General features: G+C 39.2%; 1 protein-coding gene across 4 annotated transcripts in view; it reads left to right on the top strand.

The window, feature by feature from the left end:
- The window catches only part of Mtus1 (microtubule associated scaffold protein 1), a 177,519-nt gene that overhangs the window by 82,046 nt on the left and 70,174 nt on the right, over positions 1–25,299 (top strand). For 2 of the 4 annotated variants that reach the window (XM_045132009.1, XM_045132015.1), the window contains exons 4-6: positions 3,019–3,180; positions 9,335–9,466; positions 12,260–12,298. In XM_045132009.1, coding sequence (XP_044987944.1) covers positions 3,019–3,180; positions 9,335–9,466; positions 12,260–12,298 — 333 coding nt within the window. Of the gene's footprint in view, positions 1–3,018; positions 3,181–4,963; positions 5,271–9,334; positions 9,467–12,259; positions 12,299–25,299 lie in introns of those variants that run through there. The other 2 variants (XM_045132021.1, XM_045132017.1) reach the window with 2 other exon arrangements.

Here is a 25,299-nt window from a genome sequence, read left to right as displayed (position 1 = left end):
GAAGCAAGTATGTGCAATAAACATTAAGGGTGACATGTCCACTGTGCACAGAGGAGGGCAGCCTAGTGGGAGAGGATTATGGAAAGGTCAAGATTCTCTCATTTCATTTTTGTTTGTTTTGTGGTACTAAGCATAGAACCCAGGGCCACACATATGCTAAACAAGTGATCTACCACAGTGACCTGCATACATCCCAGCCCTCTTTTCTCACTAAGTTGTGCAGAGTGGCCTTGACCTCACTCTCTAACCCAGTCAGGTCTTGAACTTTTAGTTCTTCTGCCTCAGCTGGGATTACAGACATGTGTTACCATGTACAGCTGGATGTATAATTGAATTATCTGGAGGATGTTGTTAGAATGCAGATGTTGATTCTGAAGTAGTCAGCCAGCTTTGGTTTTGTTGGTGCATACAAAGGTCTGTATGGAAAGAAGATCACGTTAGTCCCAAGGAGGGTATCAGAGGAGCATAGAGCAAAATGAACTGGAAGAAATAAATAAAGTTGTGTTGTAGAGGTGTACGGATAAAAGTGGTAATCAATGCCAGAACTACCTTTATGCCTGTAAAGCTAAATATGAGTGAGATTAAAGATAATGTCACCATCCTGCAGGATCTCAGATTTTAGCTTAGGTCACGACCTTCATTTTAATACTCAGAAATAAAATGATAGAGTTGGGAAAGATGAAGGACAGTTAAGAGTCCATTGCAGTTGCCTAGGTGGCATAGAAAAGATAATCCCTAGGATTTGGTTTGAGAAAAGCTCACTGAAAAGAAACAATGTGCCTAACAAAGTAACACTGCATGCAAGTAGGTTCTCATGTCCGAGAGACAGCTAAGCTGATTGGAGCAGAGGGCATCCCGATGTCCAAGAGCAGTGTGGGGTAAGGCTGGAGAGGTAGGCAGCCTTAATGTGGATGACTTCAGATGCCACACCTGAGGGATGGGAGCTCATTTTTCTCTAGTAAGATGAGATTTTTATTGTTGAAATCACTAGGACAAAGTCATGAACATAAGGTCCAGGCATCGTTACCGTACTCATGGTGCCACTAGACAATATGACAGCCGCATTTTCATCAGAGGTCTCAGTGGGCCTGAGTTTCTTCAGGTCTATGATACTGGTAGCATTGAGAGAGTCTAGCAGGACTATATGGGGAGCTGTGGAGAAAACATGGATTTAGTTCTTGAGGCTTGTTTAAAAAGAGTTAAATATGGCTGGAGAGATGGCTCAGCAGTTAAGGTTCTTGCCTGCAAAACCTAAGGACCTGGATTTGATTCTCTAGTACCCCTGTAAAGCCAGATGCACAAAGTACACAAAGTGGTATATGCCCCTAGAGTTTATTTGCAGTGGCTGGAGGCCCTGGTATGCCCATCACTCTTCTCTCTCTCTCTTTATTTCTGTCAAATAAGATATTACTAAGAGGAAAAACAGATATAATAACACTAGTAAGTAGAAGAGTATCCAAGTGGAAACCCCTAATAAAGAATGTAGTTGAGGGCACTTCAGGAAGAGGGCAGGGCAGCAGTTGAGAGTGTGAGATTTGTTCATGTAAGACATTGAGTAGAAAGTCAAGTAAGTAAAATAGACTTTCCAGGCTGGGGGATGCCTTCGTTCATAAAGTGCTTGCCACCCAAGCATAAGGAAACAAGTCAGTATTCTCAGAACACACATAAATGTGGGGTTTGGTAGTCTGACCCTGTAATTTCAGCTCTCAGGACACAGAGACAGGAGTATTCTCTGGAACAGCATAGCTGTTAGACTCTGGACTGGTGAGCTATCAGCTCAGTGAGATATCCTATCTCAATACATAAGGAAGAGAGTGATAGGGAGACATCAACCACTGGCCTCTACACACAGGTGCAAAATATGCTCATCCCCCTCCCCCCACACCATCTCACAAATACAAGCACACTCACTACATACACATTTTTAAAAAGCTAGGTGTGGAGGTGCACACCTGTAATACCAGCACTCAGGAGGTGGAGACAGGTAGACCCTGGAGTATGCTAACTGGCTAATCTAGAGAAATCAGTGAGCTCTGGTTCAGTGAAGGACCCTGTCTTGATAAATAAGGTGGAGAGTGACTGAGCAGTACGCCAACATCTACTTCTGGCTCCTACACATAAGCACACACCTGCGTACGTGCCTGTACCCACATATAAAAATGCATACTACACACACCCAGCAGAGTGAGTTTGAAGTTGTGAGCAAAGAATTAAGCTGGGGAAGTACAATGTGTGGATAGTAGGAGTGTCACATAGCGTGAGCTTAGAAAGTACACATGAATAGTTAAGAGCTGTATCCCCATAAAGTGGCTCCACATAGTTCAGAAAATAAGCACACCACTTTATGGGTAAGTGAAAACACTTTGCTATGAATTAGAAACTTGGGTGAAGACCATTTAAGTTTCGCATAAACTGAAGTTAAACAACAACAACAAAAAAAAAACAGCAATAACATTGCGCCCCCTGGTGTTTGGCATCAAGTATTTTTTCAAATGAAAAATTTCTCCAATTGCTTTTCTTTTTTTCTTCCTTCCTTCCTTCCCTCCCTACCTCCCTCCCTTCTTTCCTTGCTTCCTTTCTTTCTGTGTGAAGTGCTTTTAAATTTTCATTTATTTATTTTTTTATATGGTGTGCATGAAGCACTTTGCTAGTGTGTGCATGAAGCAATTTGCTTGATGTTAAAAGTATGGCAGGATGTCATATCAGTTTGTTTCTGCTTTGATTTCAGTTTTCCAATTATTCTGATCTGTCTTCTACTTCAGAGATATGCAAGTTAGTTACCTCAGATTATAGGGTTACAGCCGCACTTCACATAGCCTAATTGCTTCATCTTTTCTGCTCTTCTGCCTCTTAAATTATTCAAAACAAACAAGTATGGGTGAAGCTTACATCTTTCATCTGAAGTGCCTTGACTTTCAACATTCATTTTGCATTCTGATGTTTGAATGTACAAGCTGAAAACACCAGCTTTCAAAATGGATACTGGTGGAAACTTGTTCTGTTTTTTTAAATCCCAAGGAAAGCCTACATCCTTGAAATCTGCACAGCCATCTTGGGTGAATTTGCCTAGACCACTTCCTAAATCCAAAGCATCTTTGAAAAGTTCTGTGTTGCGGAGGACAGGAAGCACTCCTTCAGTTGCCAGCACCCCCAGCGATCTCAGCACCTACAGCAATAATTGTAAGTCGATATGATGTCAAGCTTTGGGGATTCTTGCAACAAAATGGAAGTTCCAAAAAACAAAAACACTGTACTCAAATAACCAGTGAAATTTCTGTTTCTGCAATGAGGAAGAAATGTGCATATTACTTCTTTGGAAGGCTCAAAGTTTGACAGGGAAAAACAGGTCTTAAATCTCTTCAGATGAATGTGGTGTGAAACTGAACCTACTGTATTTTTGTATGAGGGAGACATTTGAATTAGTGGTGTTTGAGTGATTGTTTGCCAAAGAATAGTAACCAGGGGCTTGTGGAACCCAACTGGACATCAGAGAAAAACGTGATTACAGTTTCATTTACTTCGTAGCAGACCGTATCTTCTAGATGTGTGTGCTGTGAGCTTTTGCACTGGGTGCTACAATCAGTGTGATATGACTGATTTCAAGTGTGTAAGTCATTTAAGCTCAGGAGAATATTCTTCAAATATTTAATAAAAATTCTGTTTCTGTATAGGAAGTGGATGATAGAATGCTTATTATTTCATTTATGTCTTACATTTTTTCACAAAATAACTCATGAATTAATTTAAATAATTTTGGGGTGCCTGCTGTGTCCAGACACCAACCGAGGGTGATGGGACATAAACAAAATAGTCCTTACTCTCAAAAACTGGCAAGGAGCAAGAAATTATTTGCAAAGATGACCCGAATGTCAGATAAAATATGAGCTTATGGGGAGAGGGGGAGATATGATTGCTCTGTTTTTTCTTTAAAAAATTTGAGAAAGAGGGAGAATGAATATGGGTGTGCCAGGGCCTCTAGCCACTGCATACACACACAATTTTGTGTACATGGCTTTTTGTGGTACTAGGGAGTCAAATCTGGGTCCTTAGGCTTTGCAGGCAAGCACCTTAACCACTTAGCCATCTCTCTAGTCCGGTGACATCTGTACTTTTAAAGGTGTGTGTTTGTGTATGTATACAAAGATAATGTAGAAAAACAGTTATTGGATCCTTCTGGGTGTGGTGTGGTGTGGTGTCAGAGGGCTGCTGCACACAATTTCATATTCCCATCCCCCAATATAATTCTGCTATTTTTTTTGTTTTATATAAAATGCAATTGAGGCTCAGAGATGTTGTTACTGGTCAAAAGTCACACAGCAAGTATGTGATGGAATAATCTGTACAAAGTAAGGCATTGAACAACAAACACATTTCGAGCAGGTCACTAAACAGCTGGAAGTAGTCTGGTAGGCAAGTCAGTAGATGCTGACAGATATATAAGGAATGCTGGAATATATTACTAAAAATTAAATGAGACCATAATGTGCTTATTGCTTGAAAGTTAAAGTTGGGTGTGGGGGAGGGATGCCCAGAAGTGTTTGCATTTAGTGTAGTTCTCTATGAATTTGAAAGGGTGATTCACATATACTTTAAGGTTATTTGCCTTCTAGCCTTCTCTGTCCTACAGTATGAATTTTAAAAACAAACTGCCTAGATAAAATCACCAACATGTTCCGAAAGCAATAGTGATGGACCCTGTGACATCCCAGAGTGCTGCACCAGCACTTTCCGTCTCCTGCCATGTTGACTTGGCCACCGTTTGAGTGGCATGCCTGACCCTCCCAAGGAGGTTGTGAAATGCTTTTGTCTATTCCTTTGTGTCTGTTAACAAAGGGGCTCACCACGCACCCACAGAGCCTGTCTAGTGGCCACATGTCCCCCCTTGCAGATTAAGCATTCACATCAGCAAGTCTCTTTCTTGGTTTGATTTGCTAGCTGCTTTATTCTGTTCCTGGGTAGAGCCTTGTGGACCTTACAGATTTGCCCCCTTCTGTTCTAATTCACTAAGAGCAAGCATGAAGGGTGTGAGCGTGAACATGGCTGCAGTTTTTCCTGCTTGAACTTGCTTTGATCCTTTTAAATGACTATACCAGGAGGATTTCGCAGTTGTACAGAAACTGAAATTTCTTCAAAGATCTTTATCAATTCTACACTCACCCCCCCGGCTGGTTCAGAGAGGCACTACGATGTCACCTTATTGGCACTGCTGGTCGTGGGATCCTACAGCCTGTGTATAATTCCTTTGTTAGCCACGCTTACTGGGAAAAGAAGTAGGTCGATGATTTCTGGTTTGATTCTTTTCTTTGTAAGCATGCTTAAATTTTTATTCAATAAATTGATTTTAAAACCTCTTGATGGTTAATTTTGCAGCTTATAATTTATGTTGTTTGTGGCATCGCTTGCATATATTTCTGTGCATTTAAGATGTGAGTGCACCTGTTTGGAACAAATTTTATTGTATATCTTATGTGTTTGGGGACTTACAAACTATAACTCAGCATTGTCAGTATTCTTGAGACATGAAGCTATTCTCTTATCAAAGACTATTTGATGGTTTAATTTATGATTAAATGGTAGCTTTGTGTGTGTAGCATAGTTGTAGTTGTACAAATATATAAATATGCTTTCCTACAAATTAAATGGAAACATCACATTTTGTTTTCTTTAATTATAACTAGTATATAATCCATAGAAAAGCACTAAACATGTATAAATTATTTTTAAAGACTACCTTAAAATATGAAAGAATCCTTTTGAACTGAAATCTTCCTGCCTCTGATAATGAAGGGTCATGTTAAGAGATAACTTAGTCTTTTGATGTGTGTTTTGATTCTTCCTGGCTGAAGCATTTGAACCTCTTTAAGGAGTATGATTCCCTTTTTTGTGTGCTCCAGTCTTTGTGATGTTTTATTGCTAGTGGCATCAGTTATCAACTCTGACAGAGCTAGTGCTGGGGAGGTGAGCATTTGGTTCTTAGTACTTTGGGATCCCATAGAAATAACAGTACCAAGCATAAACTGATTGAATGAAGAGTCATAAGACAATATTTTTTCAGAGTTTTAGCACATTCTTTGTGTGTGTTCTTTTAAGTATAGAGATGTAGAATCAAGGTAATGCCTTCTTCTGGATATTAGCATCAAGCACTGCACAGCAGTTTTCCATGCCATATTTGCACAGTTTTGGAGGTTACATACTGTAAGCTCATTCAGCCTCAGTCCACTTTCAAGATCATTAAAGTAGTGGTGAGAGAGGAATGATACGTCCTAGGTCTTGCATAGAATTGAAGGTTTGTAGATCATGGTGCAACTTGGAAGTAGGAAGAAAGTATAATTCTGCCACATTAGCAAGATTGTGAAGACTCGAGATTTCCTTCCCCTTTCCCTTTGGTCACAGAAGCATGTTTATTTTTGAGACAGATGGTGTGGGGCAATGGAAGAGAGGTAACCTTCTGCACTCTGAGAAATAGGAGATCAGAAGGACTAAATAAAGAAACGGGCCACTCTCATCGTTCATGTTGGTGGCAGCCTGGCTGACAGCAAGTGTTCTGGATCTGCGGGAAAGTGCGCTCGCCTGGGGGTTGTCCTGGTTTTCTACCAGCTCGTGGGAAGTTGAACAGTGTTTCTCTTCCCTTAGCATCCATCTCTTCACTAAGTGGTTGGGAAGGACTGGACCATTCTGACTATTTCAAGCAACACTTTTCTGACTTCTCATCACTTCATTAAGACCATTTGGAAGGAGGGTGTTTTGATTGGTCAAGTGACTAAGCTGACAGAAGGATGAATCTTCCTGATCCTCAGTTTTGTTTCTCTTGTGGTAGGAATGATGAGTGGGTATGGGCACACCTGCTGAGCAGTCAGGAAGGAGTTGACACTTTTGCAGGCAGTCTCCATAGTCAGAGGAAAAGTTTTGTGTTTGACTAGTGATGTCTGCCACCGGCAAGGAATGAAAGAATTGAGCAGTATATACTCTGGCTTCTCCTTGTTACAAGACATGTTAGCACTTCCATTCAAATGGACTACTTAATAAGGAAATACCACCCAGACCACTATTTTATTTGTTTGTGCTCTCTTAATGTCTTTCTAGGGAATATATGGGACAGTCTTGTAATTACAAAGCTGAATGAATTTGCTTTGAAATGTAAAAGCTTAGACTTCAGTAGTAACTTGATTTTAAGCCAGGTAGGCAGATGATCAGGCACAGTGGGGAGTGTTAAAAGGATTCACAAAGATTTCCAGAAATGAACAGTGTTGGCTTTCTGTGTATATATATAATTCAATGATACCAAAACTCATTTCAACTAGATGCCAGAATGAAGTATTTTCATATTTCTATTTTCACATTTCTAGTTGGCAAATCAAGTCTGGATCAATGAGAACTCTTTTCTAGTAGGAATGCATTTCTTCTGCTAAGATTTTTCTGAGAATATCACATTATTTTCTGCTATGATTCTGTCATTTCTGCCTTGTATTTCACTTGAAACATATCTTGGCCTGGGAAAATAAAAATAAACATTCTAGAGAATATTCTGTTCTAGCATCATTGAGCTGGTTAAGACTGAGGATAATGGCATAATGAACCTACTCTGGTTGAGGACAATTCTAGAACCAGCAGAATGCTGAGTCAGCTGCCATGTAGCACTTAGGGTATCATGCCTCAGAGGACTCTACACCTTTCATACTGTGCTGTACTCAGAAAGTAATGGGCCAGCCTGGAGTAGGGTATTGAACATGGAGAGAAAGATACTTAAGTGTTGGGTCATAAAACTGTGTTCAGCTTATCACAGTTTATGCCTGTCATTACTAAACATAGTGGATATTCATAGAGCATGAATATTTATATGTGCATGTAAGCTGGATTGAATTTAAATAATCAACATCTGACCATGTGGCTCATCTGCTGCTGAATATAATGAGCAAAAATAGCTTACAGAAGAGAAAGACTAAAATCCCAGTTGTTATAATGGCATCACTTCCTTTATTGGATTTGATTCCATAAAATGCTTGCTTAAATCTATTACCTATTCTGTGTGGAAAATATAAAAATAAATTCATTCACATTTTGGTTTTATCATTTTAAAGACAAATCATTCCCCTCCCTTGCTTTAGAAAGTCGTGTGACATTTATAGCAAGCAGGGTCTTTAATATCATTATTTTGATGAGCATCCTGCCAAGTTTGGAAAACCCAAGTCCTTAGGTTCTATGGGAAGGTGAGATTGGAGAGAAGGAAAGGAAATGGATAGAAGCTTGTCTGCAGGAGCAGATACTGTACGTTGATATGATCTAATACTTAGGAATATTTCTGGGCACCACGAGAATTAGCAGATGGCTCATTGTATGGGAACTGGATGAGGACCAGGGGAGAGTATGACCAGTATGAACACTGTTATAAGGGTTGAGACAGCTTAGCCTAGTGAGACATTTCTAGCCATCCTCACATTCATAAGTTTGTAAACCAAGTAGGTATATCACTTTTGTTAGAAGTACATGGTGTGGAATGGGGTCAAATTTAGTAATCATCAGCTAGGCATGGTAGTACTTGGGAGGCTAAAGTAAAAAGATCTCTGTGAGTTCAAGGCCAGCCTGGGCCTACAAAGTGAGTTTTAGGCCAGCCTGAGCTATTGTGAGACCCTACCTACACACACACACACACACACACACACACACACACACAAAATGTATAACTATTTGTTGAATGGCAGAATAGAATTGGATGCTTAGAATTAGATGGTAAAGACTGTTTAAGGAGCAATAAGAAATAAAGTATGATCAGAGAAGGGAAAGTGTTTTCATGTAACACAGATGAGCTTCATCATGTGAGTGTCTCTTTTTGTTTGTTTCTGTTTGGGACTGAGCACCTTTGTAACAGGGCAGGTGTTGAAATTCTGACTTCTTCCTGCAGCTGCTGGGGTTCAGGACCAATCTCCTCCTCATAGCTGCTGAGAAGTTTTCCTCTTAGCATTCTTGCGTCACTAACATAGGCAGCCAGTCTTCTGCATATCCTGATTGAGGGGGAGGGGCTACTCCTCCTGTGTGCACACTGGGCATGCTTCTTACACTTCATGGATGGCCAGTTATCTTGCAACTGGGATGAAAACATAACTGGGCAAGATGCATAACCTAGGACCATGCCAAGCAAGCTAAAATATATGCTTTCTGGGTTTGTCATTTACTTTGCATAGATGAGGACAAAACTACCTTTGTATTCCCAATAGTCATGACTGACACATTATAGTTGCCTAGTAAACATTTGTTGATTTGAGGAGAAAGGAATAATTGTTAGAGGTTGATACTGTATTTACTCATAAATAAGATGTACTTTCCTGTCATGTTCCAGCCGGTAATTCTGCTGTCATCAAGTACGAGGAAAAACCTCCCAAGCAAGCATTTCAGAATGGCTCTGGAGCTTTATATTTGAAGTCGGTGACACCCAGAGCTCATGTACACTTGCTCCAAACTCCTCCAAAAGGTAGGGTGTTCATCATGGATAAAAGCAACAGAAGGCTTATAAAATTTTTGGATTTTAGGAAGTTAAATTTTGACAAGTAGTCTTCTAGCATATTTATTATTTATTATTTATTTTTTCAAACAGCCTGCTGAGTAAGGAGTTGTAATTCATTTTTACACCATGGTGTTCTTGGTCAGTAGATTCTGTGGGTAAAACCTGCTATGTACAAATCATCAGGTAGAATGAAGATATCAGATGAAACTAACAACACATCTAGAGTTAAATTACTATAAGGTAGTCTTCTAGGATCAAGCTTATTTAGTCTTTTAAAATCTGACAAGCCATTGTCACCTGCAAACTACCCACTGGAGAACCATGTAGTCAAGTTACAAAAAGCTCATGCTTTATGATTATGATTCTGTCTTGGGTCCATTCAAAACTGTCCTTTGGCTGTGTGTGGCCCATGGGCTGCAGGTTGGATATGCCTGCTCTAGGGATAGAAAGGAGACACATGCAGTTTTCTTCCCATTTGGGCCAATGATTTGTGTGTATTACTTTCATGTCTTGATTGAAGACTATTACCTTGCTTCATTTTTCTCCTTCCTCTGTCTCATTCTGTAGCCCACACTGGTCACTAACTCACAACAGTCCTCCTACCTCAGCCTCCCCAAGTGCTGAGATTAAAGGCGTGTACCACCACACCCAGGGATTTATTCACTTTGTGAATGCTATGATTAGTAAGAATAATTTTCAGGCTTATGAAATGTGGTAGAGGGCTAAGTATGTGGATCATGTAGGTATGGTTAAGTGCTTGTCTAATAGCACAAAGCCCAGTTGGATCCCCAGCACTGTATAAAGTGAATGCGGTGATACCCATGCTAAGTAGCTGTAACCCCAGCTACATAGTAAGTTTGAGATCAACTTGGGAAACATGAAACCCTATCCAAAAATATGTGGTCTGTATTTCACATGAAATGTTTGCATGCACCTTTATCACAGTGGGCCGGAAGCAAGCATAACTCCTCTACGTTCACAGTTAATTGAAAGCTCACTTAACTGAAAGAACAATTGTGAATGATTAAATTGACCTATAAGATGAGGCTCTGCTGCAGTTATCTTCTTTGTTGCTTGGGCAAAACACTTGACCAGAAGCACCTTATGGAAAGGTGCTTAGTTCTGAGGTGAAGCTTCATCATGGCATGGGAAGCATGGCAGAGCAGAGAGAGTACCATACCTTGTCACATCAGTTGGGAGGAAGCAGTAAGAGTGAGCTAGCAAGCACTGACAGGAGGGTTGTCCTATAAAATTCCAACACCTGCTCTCCACTCAGTGACACCCCTCCTCCAAGGTTCCACCTTGCAAATGCTCCACAAGCTGGGGATTAAATGAGTCTTAATTACAAGCATACAAGGCTATGGGGGACATTTTATATTTAAATCACTACAACTCAGCAAAAAATAGGAAAGCAGAGAAACATACAGAGTTTTCTTTATGTCTGTCAGTTGTCATTTATCACAGCATTTCCTTATCATTTTTTCCCTCTGTACAAACATGTTCATATATATATATATATATATATATATATATATATATATATGAAAAGAAGGTTGTTCAACATGCTAGCAGAGTCTCATTTGCCCAGGCTTTTAAATGCATTCCTGGGTCTTCAAATGGCCCCTTGCTAAGATAGCATCATTGTATGAAACTGTGACTTTATTCATGATGATCAAGAAAATAATCTCTGTGGAGCTTGGCTCTCAAGGTAACTTTTAGAATTTAGATTGCCCTGGTGACTTTGGAGAACAGGAAACCCCAGTGTTCTTAAATGCCTTACTATTGAATTTTTAAGTTGTGTATCACTGAAGTTTTACTTGAGTGGGAATCAATGTTTTTCATTTATAATGACCACGTACTTTTTAAGAGATTGTCATCTATGTAAAATTCCACAGGCAGAATATGATAGTTCTAATCTACAGGTGGATACTTGCTTGACTACTACTTGATGTCAAGTGCAGGCACTTGTATGTTTCTTCCAGGGCTGAACTTAGTCCATTCTTAATTGCGTTTTATATTGTAAAAGTTTTGAGAAATGGCTTAATATTTTTCCTCGCAGCTGAATAGAAATTGACTACTTCACAAAGCATGTACCACTGGTATCTTTCATGAAGTCTAGTCCCTTAGCCCTGCCAGCAGCGTAGTAGGGAATGTGTGACTCTAGTACTGCTTACAAAAAGAAAAAGAGCTTCAGGGCTAGGGTGTAGCTCACTCAGTGCTAGTGTGTTTGCCTAATGTGTAGGGCTCTGGATTCATCATCATTAGCAAAGTTGTTTTTTTAATATTAAAAATCAACTTTTGTTGTTCATGAATACAAAAATACTGTGGCTTGTCCTGTTAAAATTGATGATACTTAAAGCCAGAGGTATGGTGGCATACACCTTTAATCCCAGCACTGGGGAAGCAGAGATAGAAGGATTGCCATGTGTTCAAGGCCATCCTAAGACTACATAGTGAATTCCAGGTCAGCCTGTGCTAGAGTGAGACCCTATTTAAAAAAAAATGATATTTAATTTTGATGATGGATTCATATTATGTTTACTGTGACATTTGATGATATTCAGAATATTTCCTATATTTAAAATATGCCAATAATATTGGATATATCTCAGTGGTATACCCTTCCTGGAACCTGAAATATAGAATTTAATAGATTGTTTTTGAAAAATGAAACAATTGTTATTTACCAAATGTTTTGCTTTTTGTGATCTTTCCAATAAAGCATATGCGTATTTTACATTCATTTCTTTTACATTTTAGGTCCTTCAAGAAAGAATCTGTTTACAGCTTTTAATACAGGTAAGTGATCATTTTGAACATGGACAGAGAAAAGGATCATCTTGAAAAGTAGTGTTATTACTGATAGTATTGGGAACTATTTATAATGGTTTCTTGCTAATATGCTTATAAATAGAATTTCAGGTTTTGCGGTATAAATAACTGTTTATTGTTATGGGGTCCAGTGTGGCAAAAGTAAGACTATCAACTCATGGAATGTGAGGCAAAGTTTTATTGGATAAAAAAGATAAAAAAGAAAGTCTGGTATACCAGATCTGTGCCCCAGAGGGAATTTCAGAGGGGCAGCCCTGAACTGTTCCGACTGTCAGCATTTATTGGAAATAACCACATGATGTTAGAAAAAAAAAAAAAAAGTAGGATGGGAGTTAAACCCTAAATCACAATTTGCATGTGACAGTTACAGCCATAAAAGTAAAAAAAAAAGGAACTTGTAAACAGATCTGTTGGTCAGTTATAGGAAGCACCCCCTGGGAGTTGCAAGGTAGGCCTATGACCAGGAGTCCCGCTTATCTTAAGGAGTTTGTTCAACAATGCAGGGCCCAGGTAATGCTATTCAGACCAGCAGGGCCTCCTGTTTACCTGCCATTAGCTAAACAAGTATTGCATTCCATTCTTTTATGAGCTCCTACAAGGAAGTGACTTCTATTTTTCTCTAAACTAGGTATAAAGAAATGTAGAAAAATGTAACAGTTTGCTCGCCTTACATTTCCCCCCTGACATGGCACTGAGTTAAATCTTTGACGCATGAGGGATAACATCTAGAGTTTGTTCAGTTTCAGATGGGTGGGGTATATTGTGTCTACATTATCACAAGCTTAACAGAACTAATTACATTTTTTTAATATATCTACTTAAAGCATTAAAAATGCAGGGTCCTATGGTAGGCCCTAAGAGCAGTAGTATCAGGGGGCCAGCAATAGAGTAGATAAGGGAAGTTTGCCATGGAGACCAACTGAATATAGACTGAAACCAATTATTATTTTACCTAAAGCCATAGCCCCATTATTTTATAAAAAGTAAGTCTAATCCTCTTTTATTTTGTCCCCTTCACTTTTACAACCATAGGAGTGGTTAGGATGACCTGGTGAGGGCCCTTCCAACGTCCCAATACACTGTCTCTTGATCCAAGCTGTTGTCAGGTTGGAAGGGATAGGGGCAAACAGGTTGTGTCTAAAAAGCAGCCTTGACTTCTAGAACAATGGACTTCTGGACTCTTTTGATAGAACAGAAGAAGCCTTTCATTAGTAAAGTCAATTATCTGTTCAAGATCGACCCAGGGGAGAATGGGGGGTGGGGCGGGTGTTTCAATACATACTTTTTGACATAAGGGTTCATCTGGCCCTTAACAGGGTGAAGGGAAGGAGTCCCATCCATCCTTTGCCAGTCTCTAGGGTTAATTTAGTTAAAGTCTCCTTCAAGGTCCGATTTATCCTTTTTACCTGTCCTGAACTTTGGGGATGATAGACACAATGTAATTTTCAATTAATACCCAGAGTCTTAATCAATTTTTTAGTTATTTTTGACATAAAGGCAGGCCATTATCTGTTCCTATCCTGAGGCACAACCCATAGTGGGGAATTATCTCCTCTAACAATTTCTTAGTCATTATTTGGGCTGTCTCAGATTTGTTTGGGAAAGTTTCTATCTATCCTGAAAAGGTATCAACATGAACAAGTAAATATCTATATTTATATTGATCTGGCCTTACTTCTGTGAAATTAACTTCCCATTATCTACCTGGCTCTGATTTTTTTTTTGTTTTTTTTTGGTTTTTTTTTTTCCTGGTTGTTGTTTGTTTTTTGTTTTCTTGTCCCCATTGGCAGTACCTTACTAGAAGAGGCATTTGTCTGTTGGCAGGACTGGCAGTGGGTGGTGATGTTCTTGATGATGGAGTCCATACCTGGAAGAAATATTTTTTCCTTATTAGTTCATGTTGCTTTTTAAGTGAATTTCTTTTTTTTTCTTTTCAATATTTTTTTATTAACAACTTCTATGATTGTAAACAATATCCCATGATAATGCCCTCCCTTCCCCACTTTCCCCTTGAAACACCATTCTCCATCATATCCCCTCCCCATCTCAATCAGTCTTTCTTTTATTTTGATGTCATGATCTTTTCTTCCTATTATGATGGTCTTGTGTAGGTAGTGTCAGGCACTATGAGGTCATGGATATCCAGGCCATTTTAGGTCTGGGCAGAGCACATTGTAAGGACTTCTACCCTTCCTTTGGATATTACATTCGTTCTACCACCTCTTCTGCAATAGATCTTGAGCTTTGGAAGGTATGGTAGAGATAATGCAGTGCTGAGCACTCAGGTCACTTCTTTCCAGCACCATGATGCCTTCTCAGTCATCCCAAGGTCACTGCCATCTGAAAAGGGAAGATTCTGTACCAAAAGTGAGAGTAGCATTAATATATGGGTATGAACATTAAGAGAAGTGCTTACTGAGCAGTTTTATAAGCATAGTATATACATGTAGCCAGACAGCAGCAGTATACCCCAAGGGCTCATGATTATCCCTGTTTTAGGTTATCAATATCAGGGATGTATTCCCTCCCATAGAGCAGGCCTCCAGTCCAATTAGAGAGCAGTTGGTTTCCACCATGAACAGATGTGCCACTATTGTACCCATTGGCTCATTTGGCCTGGCTGACAAAATATAAAGCTTTCAGTGACCACTGTTGAGTATCTTCACTGGTGATTTCTCTCTCTCCCATTGAACTGCATGCATAATGGCTTCTTCCAGGGCTGGAGAGATGGCTTAGTGGTTAAGTGCTTGCCTGTGAAGCCTAAGGACCCCGGTTCGAGGCTTGATTCCCCAGGACACACTTAGCCAGATGCATTGGGGGCACACACGTCTGGAGTTCGTTTGCAGTGGCTGGAAGCCCTGGCGTGCCCATGCTCTCTCTCTTCCCCTCTTTGTCTGTCACTCTCAAATAAATAAATAAAAGTAAACAACAACAAAAAAAAGAATTAAAAAAAAAAGAGTATCTTCTTTCAGCTTTCTGTCAGCAGGTCTACATGGAGGAGGTTATCAGCTCATTTCCAACAGGATTTCTCAGTGGCCTTGCAGCCCAAGTATGTGGAGTCTTCAGCAAAGGGGCTTACCATCTATTCATGGTGGGAAACCAAGGGCCTTGGCAATGGCCTATAATGTTTTGGGGACATCAGGGACCTCCCTGGCTAATAACTCACTGGAAAGTATTCCATCCCTGGCACTGAAAATTTTCTCGCAATAAGCTATGGCTCCTGAGTGTTCCATTGTCCAAAAAAGTAGGTTTCCATACGATTTATTTATTTCCTCTTACATTTTGATTCGCCCTCACTCCTCCTTTCCTTAACTCAGTCTCTTCCCCTGACCTCACTTGGTCCTTTTCACCCCCATTAATCTATTCTTCTACTTACATATATACAATGCCATCCTATTAAGTACCCCTCTCCCTTCCTTTCTCTTCCCTTTATATCTCTTTTCAAACTTACTGACCTTTGCTACTGAGTTTTCTTCCTACTCACATAGAAGTCCAGTCACCTGTAGCTAGGATCCACATATGAGAGAGAACATGTGACGTTTGGCTTTCTGGGCCTGGGTTACCTCATTTAGATAATATATAATTTATATAATCCTTTCCAGATCCATCCATTTTCCTGAAAATTTCATAACTTCATTTTTATTAAACACTGAGTAGAACACCATTGTGTAATGTGCCATATCTTCATTATCCACTCATCAGTTGAGGGACATATAGGCTGGTTCCATTTCCCACCTATTGTGAATTGAGTGGCAATAAACATGGTTGAGCAAGTATCTCTAAGGTAATGAGATGAGTCCTTAGGATATATGCCTAGGAGTGCTATAGCTGGGTCATATGGTAGATCAATTTTTAGCTGTCTTAGGAACCTCCACACTGATTTCCACAATGGCTGGACCAGATTGCATTCCCACCAACAGTGTAGAAGGGTTCCTGTTTTCCACATCCTTGTCAGCATTTATGGTCATTTGTTTTCATTATGGTAGCCAATCTGACAGGAGTAAGATGAACTCTCAACATAGTTTTAATCTGCATTTCCCTGATGACTAGGGATGTAGAACATTTTTTTTTTAATTTTTATTTATTTATTTATTTGAGAGTGACAGACACAGAGAGAAAGACAGATAGAGGGAGAGAGAGAGAATGGGCGCGCCAGGGCTTCCAGCCTCTGCAAACGAACTCCAGACGCGTGCGCCCCCTTGTGCATCTGGCGAACATGGGACCTGGGGAACCGAGCCTCGAACCGGGGTCCTTAGGCTTCACAGGCAAGCGCTTAACCGCTAAGCCATTTCTCCAGCCCAGAACATTTTTTTAAGATGCTTATATGCCATCTGTATTTCCTCTTTAGAGAACTCTTTATGTAGTTCTATAGCCCATTTTTAATTGGCTTGTTTGATTTCTTATTATTTAATTTTTTGAGTTCTTTGTATATCCTAGATATTAATCCTCTATCAGATGTATAGCTGGCAAAGATTTTTTTCCATTCTGTAGGTTGCCTCTTTGCTTTCTTCACAGTGTCCTTTGCCATACAAAATCTTTGTAATTTCATTAGGTCCCAGTGGTTAATCTGTGGTTTTATTGCCTGAACAATTGGGGTTATATTCATAAAGTCTTTGCCAAGACCAATATGTTGAAGGGTTTCCCTTACTTTTTCCTCTAGCAGTTTCAGAGTTTCAGGTCTAATGTTAAGGTCTTTAATCCATTTGGGCTTACTTGTGCATGGGGAGAAAGAAGAATCTATCTTCATCTTTCTACAGTTACATATCCAGTTTTCCCAGCATTATTTGCTGAAGAGGCTGTCTTTTCTCTTTATTTTTTCTTTTACTTTTGTATATCTTTCTCCAGTGAGTGTTTTTGACATTTTTATTGAATATCAGGTAGCTGTAGCTACCTGGACTTACATCTGGGTCTTCTATTCTGTTCCATTGATCGATCTACATGTCTGCTTTTGTGCCAGAACCATGCTGTTTTTGTTACTATGGCTCTATAGTATAGGTTAAAATCAGGTATGGTGAATCCACCACCCTTTTTTATGTTGCTCAGTATTGTTTTAGATATTCGAGATTTTTTTTGTGATTCCAAATGAATTTTGGGGTTATTTTTTTTCTATTTCTGTGAAAAATGTCATTGGGATTTTGATGGGAATTGCATTAAATGTGTAGATTGCTTTTGGTAAGATTGTCATTTTAACAATATTGATTCTTCTGATCCAGGAGCAAGGGATGTTTTTCCATTTCCTAGTGTCTTCTGAAATTTCTTGCTTGAGTGTTTTACAGTTTTCATTGTAGAGATCCTTTACTTCCTTAGTTAGGTTTAATCCAAGGTACTTTATATATATATTTTGATGTAATTGTGAATGGTAGTGATTATCTGATTTTATCGTCTGCGTGTTTGTTGTTAGCATATAGGAAGGCTACTGATTTCTGTGTATTTATTTTGTATACATGGCTATAGGTGTTTATCAGCTCTAACAGTTTGCTGGTAGACTCTTCAGGGTTCTTTATGTATAGAATCATGTCACCTGCAAATAATGACAGCTTGATCTCTTCCTTTCCAATTTGTATCCCATTTATGTGTGTCTCTTGCCTTATTGCTATGGCTAAGACTTCCAGTACTATATTAAATGAAAGTTGAGACAGTGGACACCCTTGTCTTGTTCCTGATTTTAGTGGAAAAGCTTCCAGTTTTTCCCCATTTAGTAATGTGTTGGCTGCAGGCTTGCCATAAATAGCCGTTATTATGTTGAGATATGTTCCTTCTATTCCTAGTCTCTGTAGTACTTTTACCATGAAGGGATGTTGGATTTTGTCAAATATTTTCTCTGTATCTAATGAAATGATCATGTAATTTTTGTCCTTCAGTCCATTTATACAATGTATTACATTTATTGATTTGTGTATGTTGAACCATCCCTGCATCTCTGGGATAAAGCCTACTTGGTCACGGTGAATAATCTTTCTGATATGTTATTGTATTCTGTTTGCCAATATTTTGTTGAGAATTTTTATATCTACGTTCATGAGGGAGATTGGTCTGTAATTTTCTTTTTTTGTTCTACCTTTGCCTTGTTTTGGTATCAGGGTGATGCTGGCTTCATAGAAGGAGTTTGGTAGGCTTCCTTCTTTTTATATTTTATGGAAAAGCTTAAGAAGCAATGGTGTGTGTTCCTTCCTGAAAGTCTGGTAAAAGTTGCCAGTGAATCCATCTAGGCCTGGACTTTTTTTTATTTGGGAGTTTTTTTTTTTTTTTTTTTTTTGTATATGTGCTGCTGAAGCGAGCACTTATTTGGGAGATTTTTGATAACTTCTTGGATCTCCATACATGTCATAGGTGTATTTAAGTGATTAATCTCATCTTGATTTAATTTAGGTAGGTCATATAAATCAAGGAAATCATCCATTTCTTTCAAATTTTCATACTTAGTATAGTATATGTTTTTATAGTATGTCCTTATGATTTTTTGAGTTTCTCTTGTATCTGTTATGATGCTGCATGTTTCAACTCTAATTTTACTAATTTGTGTCTCTTCCCTCTTTCTTTTGGTCAGATTTGCTTAGGGTTTATCAATTTTGTTCATCTTTTCAAAGAACCAACTCTTTGTTTCATTGATTCTTTGGATTGTTTCTCTGGTTTCTATTACGTTAATTTCTGCCCTAATCTTTATTGTTTCTTTCCGTCTACTTATTTTCAGTTTGCCGTGTTCTTCTTTTTCTAAGGCTTTAAGGTGAAGCATTAGGTCCTTTACTTGTGACCACTCTAATTTCTTAATGTAGGCACTTTAAGCTATAAACTTCTCTCTTAGGACAGCCTTCATTGTGTCCCGAAGGTTTTGGTATGTTGTGTTCTCATTGTCATTTGACTGTGTGAATTTTTTGATTTCCTTCTTGATTTCTTCATTGACCCATTCATCATTTAGTAATGTGTTGTTTAGTTTCCATGATTTTGTGTATGCTTGATAGCTTTTCTTGCTATTGATTTATAATTTGATTCCATTGTGGTCAGAGAGAATGCAAGGAATTATTTCAGTTTTCCTGTATTTTTTGAGATTTGCTTTGTGTCATAATATATGGTCTAGTTTAGAGAATGTTCCATGTACTGCTGAAAAGAATGTATATTCTGCAGCATTTGGATGAAATGCCCTGTAGATATCTGTTAGGTCCATTTCTTCTATGACCTCATTTAATTCAGCTGCTTCTCTGTTTATTTTTTACCACCTGTCAATTGATGAGAGTGAGGTGTTGAAGTCACCCACTACAACTGTGTTTGGTGTTATCTGTGACCTTAGTTCTAATAGCATTTGTTTGAAGAAATTGGGAGCCCCCATGTTAGGTGCATATATGTTTAGGATTGTAATGTCCTCCTGTTGAAGTGTGCCTTTAGTCAATATAAAATGACTTACCTCTCTTTTCTTCATTATCTTACTATCTTTCCTATGTTGGTCTGAAGTCTATCTTGTCACATATTAGTATAGCAACCCCTGCTTGTTTTCTAGGTCCATTTGCTTGAAGCACCATTTTCCAAGGTGGGTTTCTTAGAGGCAACAAATTGAATGATTCTGCTTTTTAACCCAGTCTGCAAACCTATGTCTTTTGGTTGGGGTATTGAGGTCATTAATATTATGAGATATTATTGAAAGGTGTGTATTTATTTTTGCCATTTTTTGTAGTTCTTCTGTTTTTATCTTTGCTCTCTTGTGCTAAGTGGTATTTGAGTATTGTTTGTTTTTTCCAGGTTCCTTATATGTGTGCTTTTCTTTCTCTTCAGCATGGAGGATTCTTTCAAATATTTTCTGTACAGCTGGCTTTGTTTTCAAATATTCCTTTAGCCTGCTTTTGTTGTGGAATGTCCTTATTTCCCCATCTATTTGAATGTATAGTTTTGCATGATAAAGTAACCTTGGTTGACAGTTGTCATCTTTCAGAACTTGGAATACATCACTCCAAGCCCTTCTGGCTTTCAAAGTTTGTGTTGAATAATCTGCTGTGATCCTGATGGGCTGCCTTTGTAGGTAACTTGACTTTCTCTCTAACTGCTTTCAATATTTTTTCTTTGGTTTGTATGTTTGATACTTTAACTACTATTGGTGAGGAGAGGTTTTTTCCAGGTGTTTTCTGGTTGGTGTTCTAAAGGATTCCTGTATCTGCATTGGCACCTCTTTCCCAATTTGAGGGAAGTTTTCTGATATGATTTTGTTGAAAATGCCTACTATGCCTTTGGAGTGAAATTCTTCCCCTTCTACTATACCCTGAATTCTTATGTTTGATCTTTTCAGTGTCCTCAATATCTTGAAATTCCTACTCATACTTTCCTATTAGTTTGTCTTTCTCTTTGTTGGACTGTATTAGATCTGCTACTTGGTCTTCTAATTTAAATATTCTGTCTTCTCCTTCATCCATTCTATTGGTGAGATTTTCTACAGAGTTTTGTATTTCATTAACTCTGTTCTTCATTGCTAGTAATTCTGAAAATTCTGAATGTTTTCTCTTTATTATTTCTATTTCCTTATTTATGCCTTGTATTGACCTCTTTATTTCATTAAACTGGTTTCCTGTATCTTCTTTGATTCTTTTGATTTCCTCTTTCATTCCTTTGATTTCCTCTGACTTCTATGAGCATATTTAGATCATTCTTTTGAAATCTTCCTCAGGCATTTCCTCTAACTCATTCTCACTGGAGGTCATTTCTGATGCATTAATACTTTTTGTTGGATTTATATTTCTGGATTTTTGGTGTTTCTTGTGTTATAATGTATATATTTTTGTATCTTGGATTAATTTAATGGTTGGTTTTTGTAGTTAGCTGCAGTATTATTAGATGTATCAATCAATCTGATGTTATATATCTTCAGGGTAGGAGCTTAGGGTGCTAGGTGTGGCTTTTAAAATTCTCAGAGTATCTACAAAAGTGGCCCTAGGTGTTGGGTTTGCCTGCTGTGAGAGTATTCAAGTAGGATGTGTGGAACCAAATACAGGCAGATTCTAAAATTTAACTAAACATTGTTACCTTTTGGGTAAACCAGTTACCTTTTGGGATGATTTTGGTCTCAGTTATGCTGTGCTACTGCTTGGGTCCCTCTTTGGTGCACTGTGGGTTCAAGTAGACTGGCTGGGATGCCAGATCACTGCTCTGGTCACTGGTGCTGGGTGCTGTGAGCTCCCTTCCCCTGGTCTCTGGTGCTGGCTGGCTTGTGCTAGTGGTGGGGCAGGGGAGGCTGTGGATAGTGACTGTAGTTCTCCCACTGGTCCATGTGCTCCTTTACCTCATGCTCTGCTCCTCTGTTGTTCTCTGTGGTCCTCCCTTCACATTTCTTGAGTTCACAAAGAGCTCTGGGGTGAGGGGATTTCTCTCCTACTTCTCTGCTGCAATTGGTAATTTCTTATACACCTCACTTTTCAGTAGAAGAGTGTATTTTTCTGTTTTTATTGGTTGTTTTTGGCTTTTTCTCCCCTAGACTGCTTTGGCGTGGTTCCCACATTGCCATCTTAACCAGAAGTCATATGAATTTTTTTATGGTTGTTTAGCCAGTCTCTACCCTAGGGCTTGGGACAGCAACAGTTGTCCATTCTCCAGTTGGTAGCATTTCTATCAGATGAGAGGTGAGCTGTAGGTTCTGTTTTGTGTAGACATTCACTGTCTTGTCTTGTCCAATATCAGAGTCTTGGTCAGTGCTATCAGTTTAGCTTTCTGAGCCAATATAACTTGAGGTAGTGCCTCAGCCCACAGGTTTTCTTCCAAAGTCATCACAGCCACCCCTGCATACCTGATTCTATCCATGACAAAGCTGCTGCCATCAGAATACATCACCAGGCCTGGGTCCACCCAAGCCATATCTATCAGGTCTGGGTGGAGTCCATGGAAGGCAGAGGTGATCTCTAGGTAATCATGCATAAGGGTTAATGCCTCATCAGTTTCTGGCAGCAGGAAGGCTGGGTTCAAAGCCTCAGATTGGCAAAGTATATCCTTTGTTGATCTAAGAGCAAAGCCTAAATAGTGGTTTATGTGAGAGTTGGAGAGCCATTGGTCTGGGGGCTTTGGCACATGCCTTTAATCCCAGAACTCGGGAGGCAGAGGTAGGAGGATTACTGTGAGTTTGAGACCACCCTGAGAATACAGAGTGAATTCCAGGTCAGCCTGGGCTAGGGTGAGACCGTACCTTGAAAAACCAAAAAATAAAAAATAATTACAAAAAAATAAAATAAAAGCATCTGTCATATGTGGAGCCATAATTGATAAAGTCTGCACCAAGGTTAATTTTTCAGTGTCCACTGTGAGAATAGTAGCAGCTGCAATATCCCAGAGACAAGGGGGCCAATCAGCAGCTACTGGGTCTAGTTTCTTAGTCAAGTAGAACATTGGGCAATGCCATGGCCCCAGTCTTTAGGTTAGGATGCCCCTGGCTGGCCCCTTCTTTTCATACATGTGGAAGGGTTTGGCTAAGTCTGGAAGTGCAAGGGCAGGGGCTGGTGTCAGAGCTGACTAGTTCTTGGAATGCTTGTTTCTCATTTTCAGTCCAATTAAAATACTTAAAAAAAATGTTTCTTTTTAAATTTTGATCCCCTAGTGGCATCATATCGAGGCTTGGCTAATTCAGTAAACCTTGGGATCCAAATTCTGCAATACCCTATAGCTCTGAGGAATTCTCAGATCTGTCTCTTAGTGAGGATTTGAGTGATGGCCTGAATCCTAGAGGATTCAGCATACTTTTACCTTCTTGGAGTTCATATTCCAATTAGGTTGCCTTACGCATAACAGTTGAGCCTTCCTGGCTGATACGTGATAGCCCAGATATTGTAAGTTGTCCAGGAAATGCTCTGTGGCAGAGAGGCAATCCTCTTCCATTTCTGCTGCTGGGAAAAGGTTATCCATGTATTGTAGGAGAGTGGCCTCAGGTATTTCGTTGCAAAAGGACTATAAGTCTCGATGAAGAGTCTCATCAAAGAGGGTGGGGAAATATTTCAATCCCTGTGGAAGCCTAGTCCAGGTTAGTTGCCAACTGGTGCCTTGTTCCAAGTCTGTCCATTCAAAGACAAAAAGTGTATTGATTTCCCTTTGCCAATGGGATACTAAAGAAAGCATCTTTTAGGTCCAGCACAGCATATATTTGCCTTTCAGATGGAATCATACTGAACAAAGTATATGGGCTGTCTCATGTGGCTTTGTGCCTTCTGAAAGGTAGCCACCATAACCTTAGCCTGTCTATCTTGAGTGTCTCTGTTATTATATTCCCTGGTAGCAATCTCTATTAACTCTGATGAAAGAAGTTTACCCTCAAAAGCCTTCTATTTTCTGAATCTCCTTTCTAATATCTGGTGCAGACTGAATTATAAAAGCAATGTTAATAGTTTGCCTATTTTCAGGGGCCTCAGGATCTATGGTGGGGGGGAATGTCCTCTATGCTTCCTGCAGCTCTTCTAGGAAGGCCACTGGGGAGTCTGTGGGCCCTTGGGCCACTTCACTAACCTTAGACAAGTTTGTAGGGCACCGAGCAAGCAGCTGCCAGGAAACCACCCAGCAAAGTCTGGAAAAAGAGGTGAAGGGGTTCCCTACCTTCAGCAGTGTTGGGATCTCAGTCCAGTCATGTGGAAGGGAAGACCTTATCAATAACATTAGGGTTCTCTGTGAGGCAGCCGTTGGCTCCCAACACTAGTTTCTTGGCTTTGGTTCAGAATTTTTCATGTTCCTCTGTCATGGTGAAGAGGCTCTGCAAGAGTTGCTGACAGCCCTCCCATGTGGACTGCTGGGTATAGAAGACTGTTTCAAGAACGGAAATCAGAGAACCTGTTTTGAGTCAGATTTAGGTTTAACAATAAGAATGGGAGTTCTGGGGAATTGAACCTAGGTCTTTAGGTTTCCCAAATAAGCACTTAAGCCATCATTTACTTAATGCCCCTTTCTTATCTTATATCCTGATATACTTTTTAGGTCAGCCTTATGTAAGGAGTTTGTAACTTGATCAAGTACCTTGACTCAGTTTACCTATTTAACCTTTGTCTACTGAGAAATTTCATCTAATAGATGTGACTTTAGGTGTTCAAAAGAGAGGAGCTATAAAGAGAAACAAAGTTAAATGCCGTTTGTCATTCCCTTTTCCTTACTAGAGACAATTGGCTATTTTGTCTCTGAACAGGGCCAGGGGGACACATGGCTTAAAGTTGCATGGGGCCTGAGATAAGGGGGGGCATCATCCCTTTTTCCAGAGTCCAGCTTGCCATGACTTTAAATAGCGTTTAACAGTAAGAAAGAGCAAAAGATAACACCAGAACAGAGAGCTAAACAACCTGACATTCCTTGTCTTACTCTGAAGTTGTTTTGTTTTGTTTTTAACCTAGGAAATTCATTTTATCCATTTGTAATACATAAGGGGGTAGCGTCTTGTCTATGTCTAACCTGGTTAGACCTCTAAAAAAATATGAATTACATCTGTGCTTATGACTTTGTGACCCACCTAGCATAGGACATCACCTGTGTCTAATGTGAGCTGAATTTACATTAAGTCTCTGTCCCTATATAAAACTTTTAGAGTATTCTTCAAAGTGTGTAAACAGTTGAAAATTCTTTAACTTCAGGCATGGTGTTTAGGTTTAGCCTGAAAATTATCTTTATGTTCCTTCTAAAAGGAAATTAGTTTTAGGCAAAATTTGGTCTTTTTAGATCTCTTATATTCTTTCTACATATATACATCTTTATCCATATACTTTTAACATTCTGATCTAAGTTCTACTCAGAAAGTATTTTTAACAAGCATTCTATGTCCAACATTGAAATATACCTTCCCTGTTCCTTTGATTATCTCATTTTAACCAATAATTAACTATCTTTCTTATAAGGCTATTAAGAAAAACTACACCAAATGGTTTAATTTTATTACCCACTGACAAAGAAGCAAGTGGTCTGGCTTCAAAGTGTTAACCATCTTGTTATTGGAAATTTGTAGAGAAAAAGCCTTCCTTAGTATTTAGGTCACCAAA

This window comes from Jaculus jaculus, chromosome 1 (assembly GCF_020740685.1).
Source record: "Jaculus jaculus isolate mJacJac1 chromosome 1, mJacJac1.mat.Y.cur, whole genome shotgun sequence".
Lineage (NCBI taxonomy): Eukaryota > Metazoa > Chordata > Mammalia > Rodentia > Dipodidae > Jaculus > Jaculus jaculus.
This window is presented reverse-complemented; position numbering and strand designations above follow the sequence as displayed.